Source organism: Lactuca sativa, chromosome 4 (assembly GCF_002870075.4).
Source record: "Lactuca sativa cultivar Salinas chromosome 4, Lsat_Salinas_v11, whole genome shotgun sequence".
Taxonomy (NCBI): Eukaryota; Viridiplantae; Streptophyta; class Magnoliopsida; order Asterales; family Asteraceae; genus Lactuca; species Lactuca sativa.
The window spans coordinates 75,464,948-75,487,058 of NC_056626.2; the positions used below are offsets into that span (position 1 = coordinate 75,464,948).

The following is a 22,111-nucleotide window of genomic DNA, read 5'->3' on the forward strand; positions in this document are numbered from 1 at the left end:
TATATATATATATATATATATATATATATATATATATATATATATATATATATATATATATTTAAAAATGCTAGCTAAAACTAACAAAATACATATAGAATTACAAAGCACAAACCAAAATTACAAATGTTTTGGGAAATGACTCATGCGAATTCAGGGTAATTTATCCGAGATAGAGAGTACAATTGACGCTGATGAAATAAGTATTATAATTACAATTATTCGTGAAATTACTATTTTCCTAAAATTCTCACAATAAGTTGAATATCTTTTGAAGGAATGCAAAAATGACCCTCATCTATGAAACTAGTTAAATTGTGTTTTCATTTTTTGAGTTTGGCACATCTTTTTGTCAAGAAAAAGAATTCAAAACCACTTTTATGACAAGATGCTTCAACCTCTTAAAGTTTGAACTATGATAGATTTTGAACTTGTTCTTTATGATAAGTTTTGATCATGTATATACGTTGCATACTTGTTTTTTATGACGTGTTTTGAGCTTGTTTTTCATGTAAGATATTCATTGAAATGATACAAAATGGTTTTGTTAGAATGACAACGAACTAAAAAGAAAAAAAATGATACATTTATAGCAAGAAAGTAGGAAGTAATTATGAGTGATTATAAGGAAGATGATAGAAATAGAAAAAAAAAAGAAAAAAAAAAGAGAGAAGCAAAAAGTTAAGAAAATGAGTGTTGATAATGGACTTTGAAACACCTATAAAATTTGAAAATTTCAAAATGTATTGATTGTTCTTTATGATATATGTTGAAAATGGTTATATTATTATAATTATTTATTAAATACGTCCCATCTAAAAAGATACAATGTGTATGTTTTCGATCTTTTATTTGTTTTTTATTCTTATCATAAAAATACCTATAAAAACATGTCTAATTCATCCATTTAGTATAATCCACTACAGCTTCATCTTGTCCAGCCGAGCCTGGTCCCTCCTAACCAACACATTCTTTGGGATTTCTTTCAAATTTGACTGTTTATTTTAGAAAAATTTAGATACAATGGTTATAAATGTTAATTCACTCAGTGTTAATTTGTTTTTTCATCATCAAAGTATGATGCAATAGGTTAAATGAACATACTTTTAGGCCAACGTTTTAAGTAATATTTTTACCTATACTAACAATATACTAACAAGTAACAACATAATGTTATTTTTGTTTTTCAACACTAAGATTTTGTTCATCTTTATGCTAGGAAAAGTTAATACACAATCATTTTAACCATCAAATTGTTATACAGTACAATTAGAGCTGTAAAAGAACTAAACGTTCGACGAACCGTTCGATAGGAAGTTTGTTAATGTTTATTGATTTTAATAAATGAACGAACATGAACACAAATTCTCTTTCGTTTAGTTAAACAAACAAATACGAACAATGGTTTCGTTCGTTCGTTTATGTTCGTGAATGTTCACTCCTTTTAAGTTAATTCATGTTTATATATGTTCAATTGTTTTTTTTTATTACATTACTATATTATATGTTCGTTTATATTCATATATGTTCAATTATGTTTATTTATCTTTTTTCTTTTATTTTTGTTTATCATGTTCACGAACATAAACAAACGAACATGAACAATGTAATTTGTTAAGCGAACGAACATGAACAAGAAACTCGTTCATTTATCTGTTCGTGTTCTTTCATTTTTTCGGCTAACTTAAACGAACGAATATGAACAGACTTTTGCTTATGTTCGTTCGTTTTGTTTATAGTCCTAAGTACAATTAAATTTATACTCTTTACTAAAGGACGTTAATTAATGAACATATGCTATTTTATATAGAAAATTACTTTACTAAATAAAAATTGTTGTTCAAAAAAAAAAAGAACTAAAACCATAATCGTCGTAAAGCAAAAGTTTTGGGGGGTATTCTTATAGTCTCTCAAAAATATGTGGGTAGTATTTGGAATTAGTCCAAAGTATAGGGGCATAAGTGATATGTTTGCGAACGGATGAACATCTTGGAGAATTAATCCAAAGTGTAGGGGCATAAATGAAATGTTTGCGAACGGATGAACATCTTGGAGATATATATATGTTAAATTGTAAAGTTGACATACCCACCAAAGCACATGCGTCACTCTGTAAGGTTTTCCATATAAAATTATTCCGACATCCAAAACAAACAAGAACGTGGATTGAATTTAAACCCACGTACACGATTTTAGATTGAACATGACCCTGATTTGATGATTTACCCCTCAGTCGATTTCTTTCAAGTAAATTCAATCCAGAAAGACCAGTGATTCCGACATTCCAAGATCAGAAGAACTAAGTCTTGAAGAACTTTCAACCTCTCTATTATACCTGTGTCGTTTTCATTTCTTGCGCTTCTTCTTCTTCACGTAAAACCCTAACAAGATTGGATTTGTGTGTTCCGGGCGATGTTTTTCGTCAGAGGGAATTAATCCCTTCCTTGAAGCCATATTTACATTCTTGGAGTTCGTTTGGTTCACTATCTTTCAGGTAATACGTCGAACACCTGGTGTGCACTAATTTGGCTCTGTTAGAAGGCATCTGTGATATGTACAAGTATAGATGCATATGTAACAGTTTTGGTAGGGGACGCTTTTGCTTTAAGTTTCCGGAAACGAGTTGATGCTTTTAACGACTTTGATGCTTCTTTCCGCTAAGTAATTATGACATATGAAGCTGTTCTTATCCTTGATTCGCTTTCTCTATCTTCATCTACAGGAGTTCTATACAGATAACCAGGTATTCGCTTGAGCTTGGTGGGTTTGGGTTTCCTTTTGGGAAACAAGCAGCTTTTTCAACCCTGTTTTCAAAATTTAAGCTTCTTTTGACTTGATTCGAGAGAAATTCGTATTGGGTCACAATGAATGATGCTCAGGGTAGTTCTAATGCTCTGCCTCCTTTCATCACGAAGACGTATGAGATGGTTGATGATCCTTCGACAGATGCTATAGTCTCATGGAGTCAGAATAATAAGAGTTTCATCGTGTGGAATCCACCTGAATTTTGTGGTGAATTGCTTCCAAGATTCTTCAAGCATAACAATTTCTCCAGTTTTATCAGACAACTTAATACTTATGTAAGTCAGTACTTTTGATTCATGCATTCGTTCTTCTCCTTTGCATTTTTGCTGTTTGTTGAGTGAAAAAACAAAACTACAATTCTACAACAACTTTTTTTTTTTTTTTTTTTTTTTTTTCTTTTAAATTCTCTCAGGGTTTTCGGAAAATTGATCCTGAACTATGGGAGTTTGCAAATGAAGATTTCATCAAAGGTCAACCACATCTATTGAAAAACATCCATAGAAGAAAACCAGTTCATAGTCATTCCATGCAAAATCTCTCAATCAATGGACTACCTTCATCTTCTCCATTAACCGAATCAGAAAAACAAATATACAAAGAAAAAATCAATAATCTCCAATACGAAAAAGAATCACTATCCATACTTTTTCAAGAGCACCAACAAGAACAGAAGCAAATCGAATCAAAAGCACGCGAATTAACAGATCGTTTGAAACTCGCTGGAAAACACCAAAAAGAAATCCTTTGTTATTTAAACGAATTATTTCAGAAACCCGCGTTGGGGGACACAAATGACAGAAAAAGAAGGTTGTCCGGTGAATATGATGAGGGGCAAATTTGTCATTTTGATATCCCGATTCGTGAAAGTATAACCGTTGATGCACTTTTGGGATTGGATAATGAGTTAGTGGAGAAATTGGAATCATCCCTTGTGTTGTGGGAGGGTGTATTGAAAGAAGCTGAAGATGATTTTGATGTGAACCGTGAAAAGGTTAAAACTGCCGCTAGTGAAGTCGCCGGAGATGGGGTGGTGGTAGGTGTTAATGATGTGTTTTGGGAACAGTTTTTGACTGAGAATCCGGGTGGTGATAGAGACAAGGGTGGCAAAGAGTTGGATCAATTTGGAAAGTTTTGGTGGAATATGAGGAGTGTGAATAATTTTGTTGATCAAATAGGGCAACTTACTCCACCAGGGAGAACTTGATAATGGTAGGTTATTTTAGGGTTTGATTATCCTACGTGGTGGCGTGATTGTAAATTTGAGTGAGGGTTTTAGGGTTTTGTACCGGTTTCGATAAGTTTTAGGCATCGTTTGTTATGCAGTACATGACATATGACAGGACAGAACATGACCATACTGTACTGCATTTTGCATGCATTAGACTAGAACTGCGACATTAGGTATGACATGTTGGCTTTGTACTGTATCTGGCGTACAATGAACTGAAACCGTGAGGAGTCTATTGTCCATGGGACAAAGATTGTAATAATTTCCCATCAAGAGGTGGGATAGACTTGTTCTTGGTCTTTTGTGTGTGGAAAAGACGTGAATGTCCTTGTCATTTTTGTCTTGTAAATAGTTATGATAAACTTGTCTAGTCCAGTTCAATTCAGTTTAGTGTGGAAAAACCGAGGACAGACTAGTGTGTTTTGCTTGGTATCTTTTACCATCCTTTTAAGTTGTATAAAAGTTGGTTTTGAACTTAGTGTGGGGTCTAATGTTCTAATGTTTTGAAAGTTATGAAGTTGCTTATTTGTTTACAATGGTTATAATAAACTAAATTATTATTATGTAATTTAAATATACTAGAGATGGTTAACTAATTTGTACAAACAGCTCCGTAAATAAAAAAGGTTAATTACATTAAAAATAAAAAAAAAAAAACCATATATTTTATCATTTTTTTGGATTAAACCAGACCTTTACTTTCCTTTCCTTATTTACCAGTTAATAAGACAGTTAAATGTTGTTGACGTGACCTCATATAATGAGCTGGACGATGATTTGGCAACCCCAAGCTTAAAAACGTGAATCTTCTTGGAAACCATAATTTCACGTTTTCTTCCCTTTTTATGTTTTTTATTCCATGTATAGCATTAGAAGCAAGATAGTTGTTAGGAATGTTGGAACCGAATGGTGTTTTTGTGAGGTTGAAACTTCTCTATTTATGCATGGACTCTAATGAACCTTAGGTAGAACATTTTTTGATTTCCAAACAACAACATGAAAAACTAAAACTTAATTTCCATGCATGTGTATAACATGTAACATATGTACTGTCATTTACAAAAGTCCTAAACATGGTAATCAGATCATAACCATCGAATTCAAGCTATACCGATCGATCTAAATGGTCAACCGATTACTTCACTAAATTAAAAACATGTGGTATCAATCTACCTAGCCATCACTAACAATTATAAAAAGTCATATTAGTAGCAACAAAAGGGGTAACAAGTAGCACCAATAAAATTTCCATCCACCCACTATAACATCTCTAACACCGTTGGTTCTTTCTAGCTTGAATCAACTCCATCTCTTGACTTTTTCCAATTTTGAAGTGTAGACGTGTCATTTGAGTTTTTTTAATTCCTACTTCATCATGATCATCTTCAACCTCATTCACATGTACATCAATTAATTGCATTTCATCTAATGTTACTGTCATTGATTGTGTTTCAGCCACATAGTCTTGTGTGAGATCGCCATTTGGTGCATCCTCCTGAACATATAAACAATGCATAGTAAATGAATTGAATGTAAGATAAACCAAGAAGTGCATTAAAGAAAACATACCATATATATATATATATATATATATATATATATATATATATATATATATATATATATATATATATATTATAAAGATAACATTTTTTCTTTCACCACATTCATTTGAAACTCTCATGCAATTTTCTATTCATTTAAAACTCCTATTACTTTTCAATTTCTTCCTAATAATGGTTATAAATTGGTTAATAAGATTAAATAAATATCAAACATAAAGTGTAATCATATACAAACTAAATTTCAATATTAAAAAAATATATTTACTTCTATTATAAAGTTATGTTTTTTTTAACTTTTAACATAGTATACTTAATTTATTAGTTTTAATATATTGTTGGGAACCGTTATCATTTTAAAGCTACAACTTTTGAATAATTTGTATAAAATACTTAAATTATAAATTTAAATATAACATTATAGGATCAACTTAAATATAAATTTTATTTTAACTTAAATAAACCAAATAATATTTATTAAATAGTTAAAAATGATAAATTGTAGTTTCTTTCTAATAATAATTATAAATTGGTTAATAAGGTTAAATAAATATCAAACCAAAAGTGTAATCATAAATAAACTAAATTTCAATATTAAAATAACATCTTTCCTTCTACTTATAAAGTTAGGTCTTTAATTTTTAACAGATTATACTTAATTTATTAGATTAAGTTGTTGTATGTAAACCACTATCAATTTAAAGCTACAACTTTTGAACAGTTTGGAAAAAAATATTTAAATTGTTAATTTAAATATAACATTACAGTGTCAAATTAAATATAAATTTCAGTTTCACTTAAAAAATCCAATGAATATTTTGTAAATAGTTAAAAGTGATAAATTATAGTGTTAAATACAAAAACTGAATTATAATCTCAATTTAACTAAAATATTTCCTAAAGATACTTGTATAATCGTTAAAAGTTTTCAAATAAGTAGTTTAAAATAACTTACAATAACAATAGTTAAATATAACTCTATATAAATGATTATATTGTTACCTTTAAAATAAAAATACAATGTTTGATGTTTTAAATAATTATAATGATAGAAATTAAAATGTTTAAAAAATAATTTTGAAAAAATTAGTTAACAATGACAATAACTATAAATAACATTAAACTATATATTATATTTAATTTTATTTATGAGTAACTCGGGGATAGAAGTCATTCAAACGGTTGAGATTATGCAGTTATAATATATATATATATATATATATATATATATATATATATATATATATATATATATATATATATATATATTATCATATAATTCAAAATAATCAATATATTATATCAATTTAGTATACAAATTATTATATCAAATTTAACAACGTTATTGTTATATTTAAAAAAACATATATTGTAAAGATTTTAACTATATAGATGTTTCCGCGCAACGCGCGAGTATTCATCTAGTGTATATATATAGGTATAGGTATTTCAACTACTTGAGGATGAGGAGTATCATAATTTGTGTCTATACCACTTTAGTCCTTGTGTTTTCGGTCCTCTTTTTGATGTATTGCTTTTCCATCTTTTTTGTCCCAAGGCCTGAGTTGCTCCTCCACTTCTTTATTCCGAAAAAACTAAATAATAGGGTCTCTTATGTAATTAACCAATAAATAAAACTTTTGTGATGTTAATTTACGAGAGGAAGAAAGACACTATGTTCATATTATTGACATGTGTCGAATCATAACGAAACTAGTGACTACCTATGGTTAATTTGAGTTAAGCTAATTGAGGAAGTAATAAAACCTTAACCAGAATTGTTGAGTATGTTACACTATAAATAGATATTACGTTATATAGGCTAAAGTTGAGTTCATAAATAGTGACACTTCAACACCAAGATGAGTATCATGTGCTTTTTAATAGTAAAACGAGATATATGCATGGAAATTGTGTTTCTTGCATTTATGCAACCCAAAGTGAAAGTGATAACCAAGAAATATATTGGTTTCAGCAAATATTATTATAAAAACATTTTTATTACTTATGCCAAGTTGGAAATTATGTTAAAGAATGTTTTGATACTAATCCGTTTTTCTTCTTTTTCACTTTAATAAGTGGTTTTTTCATCTAATAATATTCAAAAATATTTATTATGATTTAAGAATGTAATATTCATTTGAGTGATTCACTAAAATGGCCATACAATACTACAAAATAGGTATTTACAAGAGTTTTTTGAGGAAAACAAGTTCTATTAGAAAAAAAGTTCCTAGAAACTTTACGAAGGGAATTCCGACAGATTTCTAACAAGAACTTTGTAGTTGAACGTTCCAACACGTGCCCCATACATGCCATTTTTGCTTGTATTCCAAGGTTTTCAGAGGAAACTTATTCCCCGGAAAATATATTTCATATGCATTTCCGAAGAACAACTCTTTTATGACTACTTTTAGTGACAAGTTTCATCATAGTTTTCTCCAAGATTTTTCCATGGAAACACTATTATGATAGTTTTCATGACACTTTTTTTGACAATGTTTCCTAGGCATTTCCAATGAAATGTACGACTTTAGAGGAATAAAAAAATGATTTTTTCTACTCAAAATGCAGAAAAAATCTAATATAAATGACCAAATTCTATTTCAACATCATACACAGACAATAATCTTCAATCTAAAATTATCCATTAACAGCGCAAGTTTAACAAAAAAATATAGACACGAACAAAATACAAATGTCTAAAAAACATACAAGTGTTTACAACAATAACATAAGTAGCATTAGGTGGATTGTTGGAAGGGTTATTACTTATAAATTTGACAATTTGGGCTCCAAGTTGTAATTATCTTACACTTATTTGGACTTGTCTTTCTTCCAACTCACAAACCTAAAATATGTTAAAAAAGGCATACATAAATTAGTAAAACAAAGTATATATCTTAACATTTTTATCTAGCATTTCACTAATATAGAGAATGTACTTGTATTTTCTTATTCACAATAACAACATATTATAATTTTTATATATACAAGAAACAAACTTTATTTTTTTATCCAATATAGCATTGTATTTTACTTTTTCCACAATAGTAACATACTTGATTTTTTATCCATGATAAAAACATGCGTTAATTCTTGTCTATTACCGAAGACAATGTACTTTTATATTTTTCCATAATGACAACATACTTCAATTATTATATATCTTAGCAACATACTTCAGAATTTTTATTATCTATCATAACACACCTATTGTTGCAACCTCTCGTAGTCAACATATGTGGAGTTCTCCGATGATGATGTCCTAAGAAAATAAAATAAAGATCTAAAAATCTTATCTTTTATATATATATATATATATATATATATATATATATATATATATATATATATATATATATATATATATATATATATATATATATATATAGTGGCGGACACAGAACGTTTTAGTAGGGGTGACACTAAAAAAGATTTTTCGAAAAAATCTACATTAGTAGTGGTACTCGTATTTTAAGCCGTTGCACCTAATAGAAAAAACATAATAAAAAAAAATTACACTGCGTGCCGGAATCGAAGCAGTGGCCCGGGACCCCCCAGCCAACACTAAGGTCCGCCACTATATATATATATATATATATATATATATATATATATATATATATATATATATATATATATATATATATATATATATATATATATATATATATCCCTCTCCCTAGTTGTGATTGCGCTTACAAGTCCACATCACCCCTTAGATCATCCGTTTACTTTTGAAGCAAGGACTTTGACGTATCTCTCCTACAATTTATCAAAGGTATTAGAGTTGAAAATGATCTACATTGATGAGTGATAGTTAGATTATCATATTACCTTTTATGTAAAATAATATTTTTTTCACTAGGATATAATGTGTAGGAATTGGGTTAGCCCACTTAGATGTTGTTGCTGCCGCCATCGACGATGATGATAATAATAATAATAACAACAAAATGGTAATATATGCCAACTGAAAATGTGTATGGTGTTGATTGTAAAGATAGAAATTGAATATAAAGAAATTTAGTCATGACTAAAATCGTAAAAGTAATCTTTTATGGAATATAGTTGATCTTCTTAGAATCAATTGCGTTCATTGATGTTCTTAATCTAATAGTTACAAATGGTTCTAAAGTTCTCACAACACGTATGGTTCTTAGAGCGCGCGCGCGCACACACACACACACACACACACACACACACACACACACACACATATATATATATATATATATATATATATATATATATATATATAATGGTTTCACCACATTGTACAAAATTTATTTATTTCATGAACTTAACCTTATGCATGAACGTTTCGATTGAAAAATATCATAACTTTCTAAATCATGTATGTAAAACTCGGTTTTGGATTTGCTTCATTCTTCGGGGCTGCAGTCCAGTCTTCAGTTTTTATGAAGCTTAGGGCCTTGGGGAAGAAAGGATTTGGCCCTTTTCGGGTGTGGGTGTTCTGGTTTAAGTGATCAAAATGTTCGATGATGTTTTCGGAGGCTAATGATATAATCGTAATTTTATAACTCAGTCTTTTGTGAATTTTTGGGTTTTGTTCAGGAAGTTTTAATGCTTTGGTGTGTTGTTAGAAGCGTAGGGCTTCTCGCCACCTTTCCATGGATATAAGGTTCGTTGGAAACAGACCTAAAATGAGGAAGTTATGGTAATTTGAAATTATTGGCAGATTTGGCTCCTAATGGAAAAGAATGGCAAATCGGTCCCATGCGTGCATGATTAGTTGGCGAGTGCCTGGGTGTGTACGCCCACTGTAATGAGTAGAGTGCCAAACCCTAATTTTTAGGGTTTAGGCACTATTTAAGCATCCTTATAAGCTCAAGGCTCTTTCATTTCTCAGCCACCATTGACTTCTAGCCTTGTTTTAGATACCCTAACCTCTCATTGAGTGTTTGTGAGATCTGAGTGTGCATTTTGGTGTGCTTTTCTCATTTTCCAGGAAAAGGTGCATGACGCTAGCTTGTGGTTCAAAGGAAGACTTATAGATCCAGACTCTTGGCTTCATTTCCAGCAAATTTAAGGTATCAAGTTCATACCTTGGCTTCTTGTTATGTTTTATGGGTTTATGGCTATATTTGTGCTTATTTTTGGGTTTTGAGTCCTCCTTGTGAGTTTGAGCCACTCTAAGAGCTAAGGTTGTTAGATCTTGCCCTTTCGGAGTTAATAAGTTTGTAAAAATGGTATCTTGATCCTTTCTTTTGGTCCATGCATGTTCTAGTTGGATTAGAATGGGTCTTAATGGATTAAGATGGTTGTTGGGTCCCATTAAGTCATGCAAATGCATAAAGGTGCCGACTTTATACATTAAGAGATTTATTTTGAGGTCCTCTGAAGTTTGGGTGCAATTTGCTTAAGTGGTTAAGCCATACAATTAGTTTTGGAATGAGCCAAGTTACACCCCGCGTAACTGAGCATACACCCAACGTACCTAGTTATTGGTCGCGATCTGGATTCGCCGTGTACGCCCCGCGTACAGCGCTTAGCTGGGTTTTTGGATTGTTGTGTTTTGGGATTCGCATCCTTGGGCCAACTAGTTGCTTTGGGCCTTTTGGTCCATCTGAGATCGACTTTTTGAACTAAAGAAATTATTGGGCTTAGGATAAGGCCCATATGGGGTTGGGCCCAATTTGGAAAATTGGGCCATTAGTAGGCATTTGTGGATCTTTTGGTTTTAGGCCTTTTTGGGTTATGGATTTGGGCCTCAGTTTTGGTTTAGACTGGGTTAAAGGTAAAGTGGTCATTTTACCCTAAGTATGGATTGTTGGCCATAGATTGGAACCTAATTGATGATTATGTGTTATTTTGTAATAATAGCTCAGGGAGTCGTCAGGGCAGCAACTAGGGATTTCTTTCAGTGAGCTTCAGCATTCGATGTGAGTCTCCTAACTGTACTATGGGTCAAAGGCACCAATGTCGGCCCATGTGGTTTATGTTTTATAGGAAGACTCGGGAGTGGCACTTGGCATTTGTATGAAAGACCGGGAGGTGGCTCTTAGCAATTTGTATGCAAGACCATAGTCTAAACTCTGTTAGTTAATTACTTAAGTAGTTGTAGATTGTATGCTAGTGGTATTTGTGATGCTCGCATGGAAGACCAGGAGGTGGCTCTTGGAACTTGTGTGTAAGACCCATGGTTTTTGCCCACGTCCTGGCAAGGAAGACTATGATACTGTTCGTGGCATAATGACAATACTATGATTGACACATAGCACTTATTATTGATTATTGGATATGTTTGATATGTATGGCTCGTTTAATATGTATGGTATGTGGTATTTGGGGAACTCACTAAGCTTTGTGCTTACATCTTGTGGTTTATGATTTCAAGTACTTCCGGTTCGAAAGGGAATGACCCGACTTGATCGCAACGCATACACCTGTGTTTTTCCGCAATTCATGATTTTGGGATTTACTTTGATAATTTTTTTTACTATGGAATACTTTTAAATATTTGGATAAAGATAAAGGAATGTTTGAATATATATTTAAAACGAAATTTTTACCCTTCATTTTCGGGATGTTACAATGGATTTCCATTTAAATAGCATGTCGTTCACCTTTTTACCTATTCGTTCAGTTGAAATGGAGTAGAAGATCTATTATAGTTTTGAGGTGTGTTAATTTCCTCTGAACACATGTCCCCTATAATATCATTGTACTTTGACACGTTGTAGTAAACTAATCTATTTTGTGCATAGCCTATGTGGAATATTATGTGTAATACATGTTTCGTACATGACACATTTTATGAAGAGTTTTAAGCCATGGAAAAACTTTATTACTTTAATTTGAATTTTGATCATGGTCATGTTCATCAACTATATGGATTTGAGACTTGTATGGCCACATGTGACGATTTGAATATCCAAAATGTTATCATGATCACGTTCATCAACTACATGTTATAATACCATTATTAGGTTTGGAGTCATGCATGACATTTATGATAGGAGAAACAATGAGAAACACCAAAATTATTTCCTACAACTAGATCTAGCATTATACTTTTTAATCAATATATTCAACGACAAAATAGTTTATGGTAACAATTTACATTAAGGAACACTTCTTCTAATATAGTTTATAATTCTAAAAAAACAAGGAGCAATTTATCTTCCTTTACTCATTAGTGTAAACATGCATGATCAAAGTAGTGAGATAGATTTCAAGAGTATAAGATCATACCTATTCTCTTGAGCAAATAAAGTGCCACATAAAGATACGTAGCTTGAAACGATATATAGGCTCTAGAAATTCTCTTAAGTTAGGGTAGGTAAATGGGTAAATGTCATTTTAGCACAATAAACTATCGTGTTTTGTTTGATTTGGTCATTATTTTTTTTGCACAATAGGTCATTAAAGTTATATTTTACCTGTTAAATAGGGATTCGCCCCAATACTTACCGGTTTGTTGGTTACCATGCTTAATTAGCACTGGTGACATAGAGGCAATAGGGCCACATTATTGCCATGTAAGCGTTTGGATTTAAAAATTAAAAATTAGAAATGTTATAACCATTTACTCTTACTGACATCTGATTCCTCCACCGTATGGAGACAACCCCTTTTTTCCCTATATGTAACAACTAATAAGATCCGGTGATAACTCGTCACTTTTATCTCCGACAACCACCGTCGGTAACCTCTAACACCCACCATCACTTACCACAAACCAAAGCAAATGATACCAAAATCAAAATTAAAACTTCAAATACCTCATCAAAACAAAAACTAATCAAAATCAAATCCACCTCATCCTTTTCATGTCTAACAACCATCGCCTGTAACCTCCTCCGACAACCACCATCAGTATAGGAATCGACTATGTCCTACTAATGTATGAACCAAAACTGAACAATATATGAATATGAAAATCAAAATCTAATACCGAAACTATAACATATTTTTGGAAATCAAACGCTTTCTAGTTATATGCCGATGGTGGTAGTAGATCCGATTCACAAGGTTCTTGAAATGACTTTCGAACAGTGTCAAAAAATCAGAGGGAGGATTTGATTGTTGATATGCTATTTGTGGATGCTTGTGGGCTTCAATGTTGTGTATCACCGAAAGCGGTCGCCGACAGTAATGAAATAGTATGAGGGTGGGTGGGACAAGAATGGAGAAGGAGACGGTCACCAGAAATAGCCAAGGCGGAGACATCATGTCCATGGAAGGTAACATCTTCTCAACGGAAAAAAGATAAGGAAACACCAACAATTTCACTTCTTCGGGAAATCAAAGATCAGCGACGGTCCGTTGATGGTGGTTGGAGGCAGGCTATGATGGTCGACAATCGTCAAGTGATGATGGGTGGCGGCTATAGCTCTGTGATTTAGGGTTAACAGGTTAATATGGGTTGAGGATAAAGTAAGTAATGGGGGAATTGATTTCGATGAGTTTTTACATTTATCATTATTTATTTTAATTTTTTTTATTAAAAATAATAATAATAATAAAATAAGAAGCACGTGGCTTTTGCAAAATAAATATCTTAATTAATAAATGTCAAGTCAATAGGTGTATACCGGCTGATCGCTTCAAATCAATGAAAATGATGTAATTGATACCGAAAATGTAACTTTAATGATCTATTGTGCAAAAAAAAAAAAGAATAATGACCAATCGGACAAAACACAATAGTTTATTGTGTTATAATGACATTTACCCGTAGGTAAATTAAGGGATTTCATCCTTAAATGCCTTTAACTATGGTTAGTAGACGAGTCGGTTTAAGGTCCTACCGCAAACCATAATAGTCTTGCCTTTAGAGTTTAAGATCAGACATATGCGACTCATTCTTGTGAAAATTTGTCCATAGGCACTACATCCTCGTTACTCTCATAATTTGTCATAAATGAACTAAATATTGAGCACCTACATATGTAAAAATCGGTGGTTACATTAGTCAATTATGATTATTGATATACACTAACAATAAATATGAGGATAAAGGTAGTTTTGTAGTGGAAAAAAAATAAAATATTCCAATTAACTATGTTATTCAATTTTCGTTATGGAATGTTTTTTAGTCTTCAGGGTGTTCTTAATTTTTTTTGTTCAGTGAGGTTGTAGCATCCCAAAAATTTCAACAAATTTAAACTTTTCAAAACATCCCATTTACTAACAAAAGTTTTTACAAAACCATTATTTTCAAAACATGATTTAAAAACAGAGTCTCCCAAGATCCAAATTAGTAGTAAAACCAAGGATGTGTACGGTCACGCCTTCGTCTTGCCACGATCCTCTGAAGAACCTAAAACCATAAACAAAAATTGTAAGCATGAAGCTTAGTGAGTTCCCATCAAGTACCGACACAGGAACAGATAACATTTACAAATAACATCATGTACTGGGTCTACAACTAAAAGACTGGATTACCACTGATCCCACAATATGAGTCTGGCTTGCCTATCGGGCCCACATCTCATATCTGGCTTGCTCATAAGCCTACAACATAAGTCTGACTGGCCATCGGGGCCCACAACTTATGTATGGCATGCTCCATAGTCCAATCAATCATTAGACTGGAATACCAATGTTCAGCCCTCAGTACGAGTTTGGCATACCAATCGATCCTTAACTCGTATCTGGAATGCTAATGCTACTGAGCCCTTAGTATGAGTCTGGCATGCCCTACCCAACCCTCAACTCATATCTGGAATGCTTCAGGGTTTGTTGGCTACAACAAAAAGCAGTACAACTTCAAACCAACGCAATATATCAACATATAATAGATAACAAACATATACATATAATCATGCAGACAAAATCACAGGTAGTCCTACAGATCTACCAGACTAGTTGTAACACCCCGTTTATTTATTAGATAAATAAATAAATTAATGAAAAAATAGTATCCCTAAAATAAATAATTATATATCAAAGGATGGTCTCAAAGGGCTAATTGTCATAATTTTAGAAGTCGGGGGTTAAAAGTGTGAGTTCCGAACTCAGTTTGTAAATATTTATGAAGGCAAGGGCTCTGTGGTAAATATTTGGATTTAATTTGAAAGGAAAAGAGGTGGAGGGGCTGAATATGTCATAATTAAGATATTGGGGGCTAAAGGGTTAACATAGGGAGTTGAATTGTAAAGATTTTAGAAGATGGGGACTGTTTGGTAATTTATGGGACTTAATTGTAATGGATTTTGATACTGAGGGTTTGAATGGTAAATATTGGCCTTATTTTGAAAGAAAATGTCATGGGGAGGGACTATTTCCGCCATTATGGCAATGAGTTGGAGTAGTGACGGGTATTTATGCCAAAGCAAACACTAACCCTAAGGATCATGTACAGCTGTCACCCTCACCCTTATGCCTCCCACCACCAGCGGCCATCCTCCTTCTTCACCTCCCGGCGCCGCACCACCCATTCCCGTCAATTCCAAGCCGCCGAACGTTGCAGTCCATATCCTCTGTGAGAGTTGTCAACGACATGACTTCCACGGGTGTCCGTTGCCACCCCTTCCGCCGTCCTCCTCTTTCTTGTTTCCTTTTCTATCGCCGCTCGCAACGCCCTTGGCTGTCGTCGGTTCCGTTTCGATCACCGCCACTATCGGGATCGTTCCACAGCAGCTAACAACCACCTCCGTTTCAACGAGCTCCAGCCGCTGCCTTCCCGACTGCCACCTTATTCCGTCGTTGCAACGCCGCCGCCGTCGGTCAAGAGTGATGTTGCTGCCGCCATCTCACGTAACCCCCGACTACCATCACAAGAAACCGATGGGTGTGGTTCTTTTTCGTGTTTAGCTTAAGAGTTGCATGTTTTGGTGTTGTTGAACAAGTGAGAGTGTGTTTTGGCCAGAAACCACCATGGCAGCCAACCATGGTGGCTGCCACCACCTGCCACCACCGGCCACCGCATGGGTGTTTGTGTGTGTAACAACCCAATTTTCATGTCCAAAAATATCATTTTAATTAACTGGCCCATAAAAACATTCATAAGAAAATACTGTGAAATCACATCATCTCATAAAACAATGTATCATGTCTGAAAACCCAAGCCATAAAATTAGTAACATGTCAAAGTACAATCCCAGAATATCCATAGTGCGGAAAACAATGAGTGTGTGTATGATGTGCCGCTACCACGCCAACTCCTTCCCCTTCGCTGAAGAGGTACCTGAAACAAAACTGTAAACTGTAAGAACGAAGCTTGGTGAGTTCCCCCATCGTACCACATACCATACAATCACATAGCATACATTTTGTCGGGCAATTCTGGGGTGCCCGACCTACCCGGTACGGCCATACTGGGGTGCCGACCTACCCGTACGGCCATTCTGGGGTGCCGTCCTACCCGTGTCAAGCCATTCTGGGGTGCTGACATACCCATGTCGAGCCATTCTAGGGTGTTGACTACCCTTCGGTCCTAACAACCGAACCTCGGGGACTATTCCCCTTTCTACTACCTCTATCTCATATAACATATCATGCTAGCAGCTAACCATATCATAACATACTGTTAGCCATATCTGGGGTGCCTAACCTACCCTTCGGTCCTAAAAACTGAACTCTACCACTATCACAGAAGATATCATGACAGAATATAACATATTAGGTAGTAGCAAACACAAATGAATATCACAAAGACAATCATCTAACATACGACTCCTACGGGTGGGCCGACATAGTGGCCGTAGACCCACCGCTACTGAAATGTAACTCACCTCATACGAGTAGCTGCTGACAATATGTGCGGGAAACCTCTGTCTGCTGCTGGTCCAGAAATCCTCCGGCTACAATCCCCACAACACACTCAGTCAGAATCTGATATCTACTCTTAGGGTAAAATGACTATTTTACCCCTAACCAAGTCCAAGTCAAAGTCAACTTCCAGTTGACCCAACTCGTCGAGTTGGGCCGCCAACTCGTCGAGACCCTAACCCTTTACCCGTCCTTATCCACGACCCTACTCGTCGAGTTTAGCAACGACTCGACGAGTTCCTCATCTATATGATCATCAAATGAACCTTCATCCGACTCGCTGAATTGTATGAACAACTCGTCGAGTTCACCTTCTTCTGATGAACAAGTCATGTCCTCGACTCGCCGAGTTGAATGCACAACTCGTCGAGTTCATCTTCAACTGTGACATCCTTATTTTCACGGCCAGAAAAGACCAGTTTTGTTTATGCTTTATAAAAATCAGAGTACCTCTTTTAATAAAAATGTTGCGGAATTTGTTCCCAGTAAAACATGATATATACGTTATTAAAGCCTTTCCGAATTAAAGTATTTTTATTCGTTTTAAAACATTTGGGATGTCATCGTCAATACAGAAACATAAGCATAAACAGAACTTACATTCATTATCACTAGTGATTTATATCTCCTTAATCTCTTTGTATAATGTGACTTCATATCAACACATATGATATAAATAAACTGAGTGGGTCACGTTGGGAAACCTGGTGAGCACATAGGGTTTTCAACCCACAATAATATAATTATTATGTTTAATCATCAAATAGTTAACCCAATTACCCATCCCCATTATCTTCTTTAATCTTAAGGATATACCCTAAGAATCAACTATTTCTCGTTCATTCATTCCTAAGGATTATCCTAAGGAATAGGTACGAAGTCCATCGTTGTCAATGACACAGTTGTCAAGCACATCTGCTAGTTCTAAGTGGTACGAAGTCCATCGTTGTCAATGACACAGCTGTCAAGCACATCTGCTAGTTCTATCACTTAGGCGCAGCTTCCATAATTGTGATATTCTATATGAGGTGCAACTGCCATAATTGTGATATTCTATATGAGGCGCAGCTGCCAGTATTGTCCTTCGAGCACAACTGCTAGGGTTATATCGTTTATTGACAGTATCGTTTTTGAGAGTCTACTCGCAATACATGTCCATGAGTTTTTAGAGTACACCGGTGAACACATCGCTCACAACACCTACAGGTTGCGAGCCTGCTAGTGTTCCATTGGACTGTCTAGAATAGTCTGTAGTTGTCATCCATACTTTGCTAGATGACGGGGCCAACATTTGGGAACAAGGCTTCTCACATCGTCCACCTCTCACCCTTACCTCATGGTCTATATCACCTCTCAACTCATCATCCAACTCATATTTCATCTACCCATGTTTTACCCAACATATTACGTTGATATAAATACATATACAGTTTAAATCATATAAAACTTGTATAAAATCGTTCATCCAGCATAGATAGCAAATATACAGATAATATGCACACATAACACATAGTTTATATAAATTACTTCATATCTATGTGTAAGATGAAAGGGACCATGCACTCACTTGAAAAGGTGGTGATTCCGAACTCAGACAACGCTTCACTTCTTAAAAATAATTTCCTTCGACGAACTCTGTTTTCTTATGTCTTTTTACCGTTGAGTTCCTATTAATGAGATCTTCAATTCTCGTTTAGGTCACGTAGGCTAGAAACCGATCGATCTAAAATTCGAGTTTCGAGGCGTGCATTGCTATGCCAAATCTTAGAAAATTCATAACTTCCTCATACGAAGTCAGATTTGGGCATTCTTTTTTTTTTGTATGTTCTCAGTTTAACGTATACTACAAATTTTGTTTAGATCACTAAGACTAAAAAGTACTTTATCAAAAATTCACTATTTACGTCTCCCAGTGCCGTGCCGATTTTACCGTAAAACTTTGATGGACCATAACTTCTTCGTTATAACTCGGATTTTGGTGCTCTTTATGTTGGAATAGTGTCTAAGGCTGCAACTATATTAGGCAAGTATTTGACCCGATTGTGCATGGTCCTTTTGGGTTGCCTTCACCATAGCAACTTATAAGGATGATTTATAATGAGAGCAGAAATAATATTAATATATTATGAGAATAATATAAGGAATAATAATATTTTTATTTGATTAATATTAGTCATAAATTAATTAGGAATTAATTTGGGGACTTAAAGAGATTAATTAAATAAAAGGGCATAAACCGTCAATTGTATGATAGTTGTACTTTGGGCTATAATCCCTTATGGATAAGGGGTGGATGGTTTTAGGGCTTTGGATAGACCTAGAAATCTTCCAAGGCTTATCATAAGGAGATTGGATTGCTTAGGGCCTAAGTTATCCAATTAGGGTTTAAGGGTGAAACCCTAGGAGCCTCACAAGTATAAATTGACCCATGGGGTCAAGGAAATCGACACTCTTGCCTTTGGAAGAACCCTGGCCGACTTCTTTCCCTCTCCCCTCTCTCTCTAATCATCCTCTTGCTAAGTTGGTGTTTGTAAGCCATTAGAGGAGTGACAATTGTGACTTTAAGCTCCAAGGACAAGAAGATTCAAGCAAGCAACTCAAGGTAATCTTCTAGATCTGTTTTTCTTATGTTATTACCTAGATCTATTGTTCAAAAGTATTGGATACAATGCATGTTCAATTAGAGAAACCTAGATCCAAGCATTAGGGTTTGTATGTGCACATAGGAATGTTCATATGGCTAAAACCCATCAGTGGTATCAAAGCCTTGATTGGTTTCTATTGAATTGATGCATTGGTTGCTTGATTGTTGATTGCAAAATTCGAATTTTGTCTTCTGCCTGATGAACTCGGCGAGTTCCATAGTGGACTCGACGAGTAGGCCTCAACTCGACGAGTCCATTGTGGTACTCGGCGAGTTCGAGCGTCAGAAAGAGCTAGTTTCGGGATTTCTTGTTGTTAATCTTATGGAAACTTGCCTTTATCTTAATGGGTCAATATAAATCCGATTTTAATATATATTTGAGTATATTCTTGACCTAATTAAAGATATTTATCAATTAATTGAATAATAATTTCCTTATGTGATAATTGATTCAGTATTTTAATTAAATTGGTAAATTGTTTTGCAAGAAACATTTAAATAAATCAAATAAAGATAATTATGAGATTAAATGGTTAATTTGAATTATTTTTTATTTGATCCCTTATGTTTTGAAAAGTTTAAAACTTGTCCTCAAGTTTTGAAATTTATGTTTTTTGATTAAAAGTTTAATTTAGACAATTTAAATTTCAAACCCTAGAATTTTACAAGTTTAAAATTCAACCCTATACTAATATAATATTACAAGATTAATATATATATATATATATTATATATATATATATATATATATATGTGTGTGTGTGTGTGTGTGTGTGTGTATGATTAAAATGCTAGTCTTACCGTTAGTAGGCCTCATTCACGAAGCCGGTCTATAAGGTGGGTGTAAGGTTGCGGCCTATAAAATGGCGCTTAATGGGTGTACAATCACACCCACCGCTTGCTTGATCGGTGGAGGGTTGTTAGCCGAACGGGTAGGATAGGGAAACCTCATCTCCTCATTAAAAGTATAATATGAAATACAAAGTAACTACATGTTTTTTTTCAAAATTCCCAATCCTAGTTACTTTAGGAAAAGTGAATTGATGCAATCCCATGAAATTACACTTTGCACCCTTGCTAAGAAGTTAGTGGAGCGTGTGTGGTTTAACGGCACACTAATTGGTTCTAAGCATAGGTGGAAAAGGGTGATTCATTGTTTATCATAGTTTGGTGGAGCGTGTGTGGTTTACCGGCACATCGAATAGGTGATTGTTACAATGAAGGCACCGTGTAGATTTGCATGGTTATTCACACCCACTTTGTGATCCTCGGTATCCCAATCACAAACGAGAGGGGCATATCGAGATTTAAACATGCCATTGAAAAGTTCAATGAATCTCATCCAAACCTAGGAATTCTCAATACATTTAGAACTTAAAGTTATGTTTTCATGTTGGAGAATTAGTGAATCATCATTCACTTACCTTCAAATTATTTGCATGTTGGATTACGATATCCCTTTTCTAATATGTAAATATTGTTGTTGGATCCTAGCCCTAATTTTTTTTATTGGGTGATAATTAGGGATTCAATTCTAATCTATCTTTTTCCTTTCTATTTGTAGATGTCGAACGTGAACAACGCTGATGCTAGTTCATTGACATTGATGAGCCTTTTCCAAAAGGTGACTTTCGATGGAACGAACTTTAGCGAATGAATAAGATACGTTCGCACGATTGCTCGTTACAAGGACAAGGAGTATGTCCTCGATGAGAAGCTCGAGAAGATCAATCCAGAAATCGCTACTCCGGCTGAAATGACTGCTTTTGAGACTCATGAACGTGATGTGACGAAGGTTCATTACATCATGATAGCCACAATGAACGCCGAATTCCAAAAGTCCTACGAGGACATGTATCCGTATGAAATTCACCAAGACTTATTGGAGAGATACCATCAAAACGCGAGGCAGGAACGTTACGAGATCTTCACTAACATGATCTCCGCTAAAATGGGACATGGAGAATCTCTAACCGTGCACCTGCAAAAGATGCAAAGGTATGTTGATCGTCTTCGCAAGTTGAATGTCGACTTTGGGGAAGATTTGACTATCGACATGGTGCTTCATTCCTTGCCTCTGTGTTACAATCAATTTAGGATGACCTACCACATGAACAAGGAGGAGGT

General features: G+C 34.1%; 1 protein-coding gene across 1 annotated transcript; it reads left to right on the forward strand.

The window, feature by feature from the left end:
• Positions 1-2,097: 2,097 nt before the first annotated feature.
• On the forward strand, positions 2,098-4,601 carry LOC111886829 (heat stress transcription factor A-4c). The gene is made up of 3 exons (XM_023883075.3): positions 2,098-2,494; positions 2,723-3,080; positions 3,218-4,601. Exons 2-3 carry the CDS (start codon positions 2,865-2,867, stop codon positions 4,007-4,009), a joined length of 1,008 nt encoding a protein of 335 aa, XP_023738843.1. The 5' UTR covers positions 2,098-2,494; positions 2,723-2,864; the 3' UTR covers positions 4,010-4,601.
• The last annotated feature ends 17,510 nt before the right edge of the window (positions 4,602-22,111 follow it).

Bases quoted from the DNA above. Each gene is read 5' to 3' on its own strand.
- LOC111886829 (XM_023883075.3), top strand. From the start codon at position 2,865: ATGAATGATGCTCAGGGTAGTTCTAATGCTCTGCCTCCTTTCATCACG. The intron at 3,081-3,217 runs GTAAGTCAGTAC...AAATTCTCTCAG, and splicing joins TCAGACAACTTAATACTTAT to GGTTTTCGGAAAATTGATCC.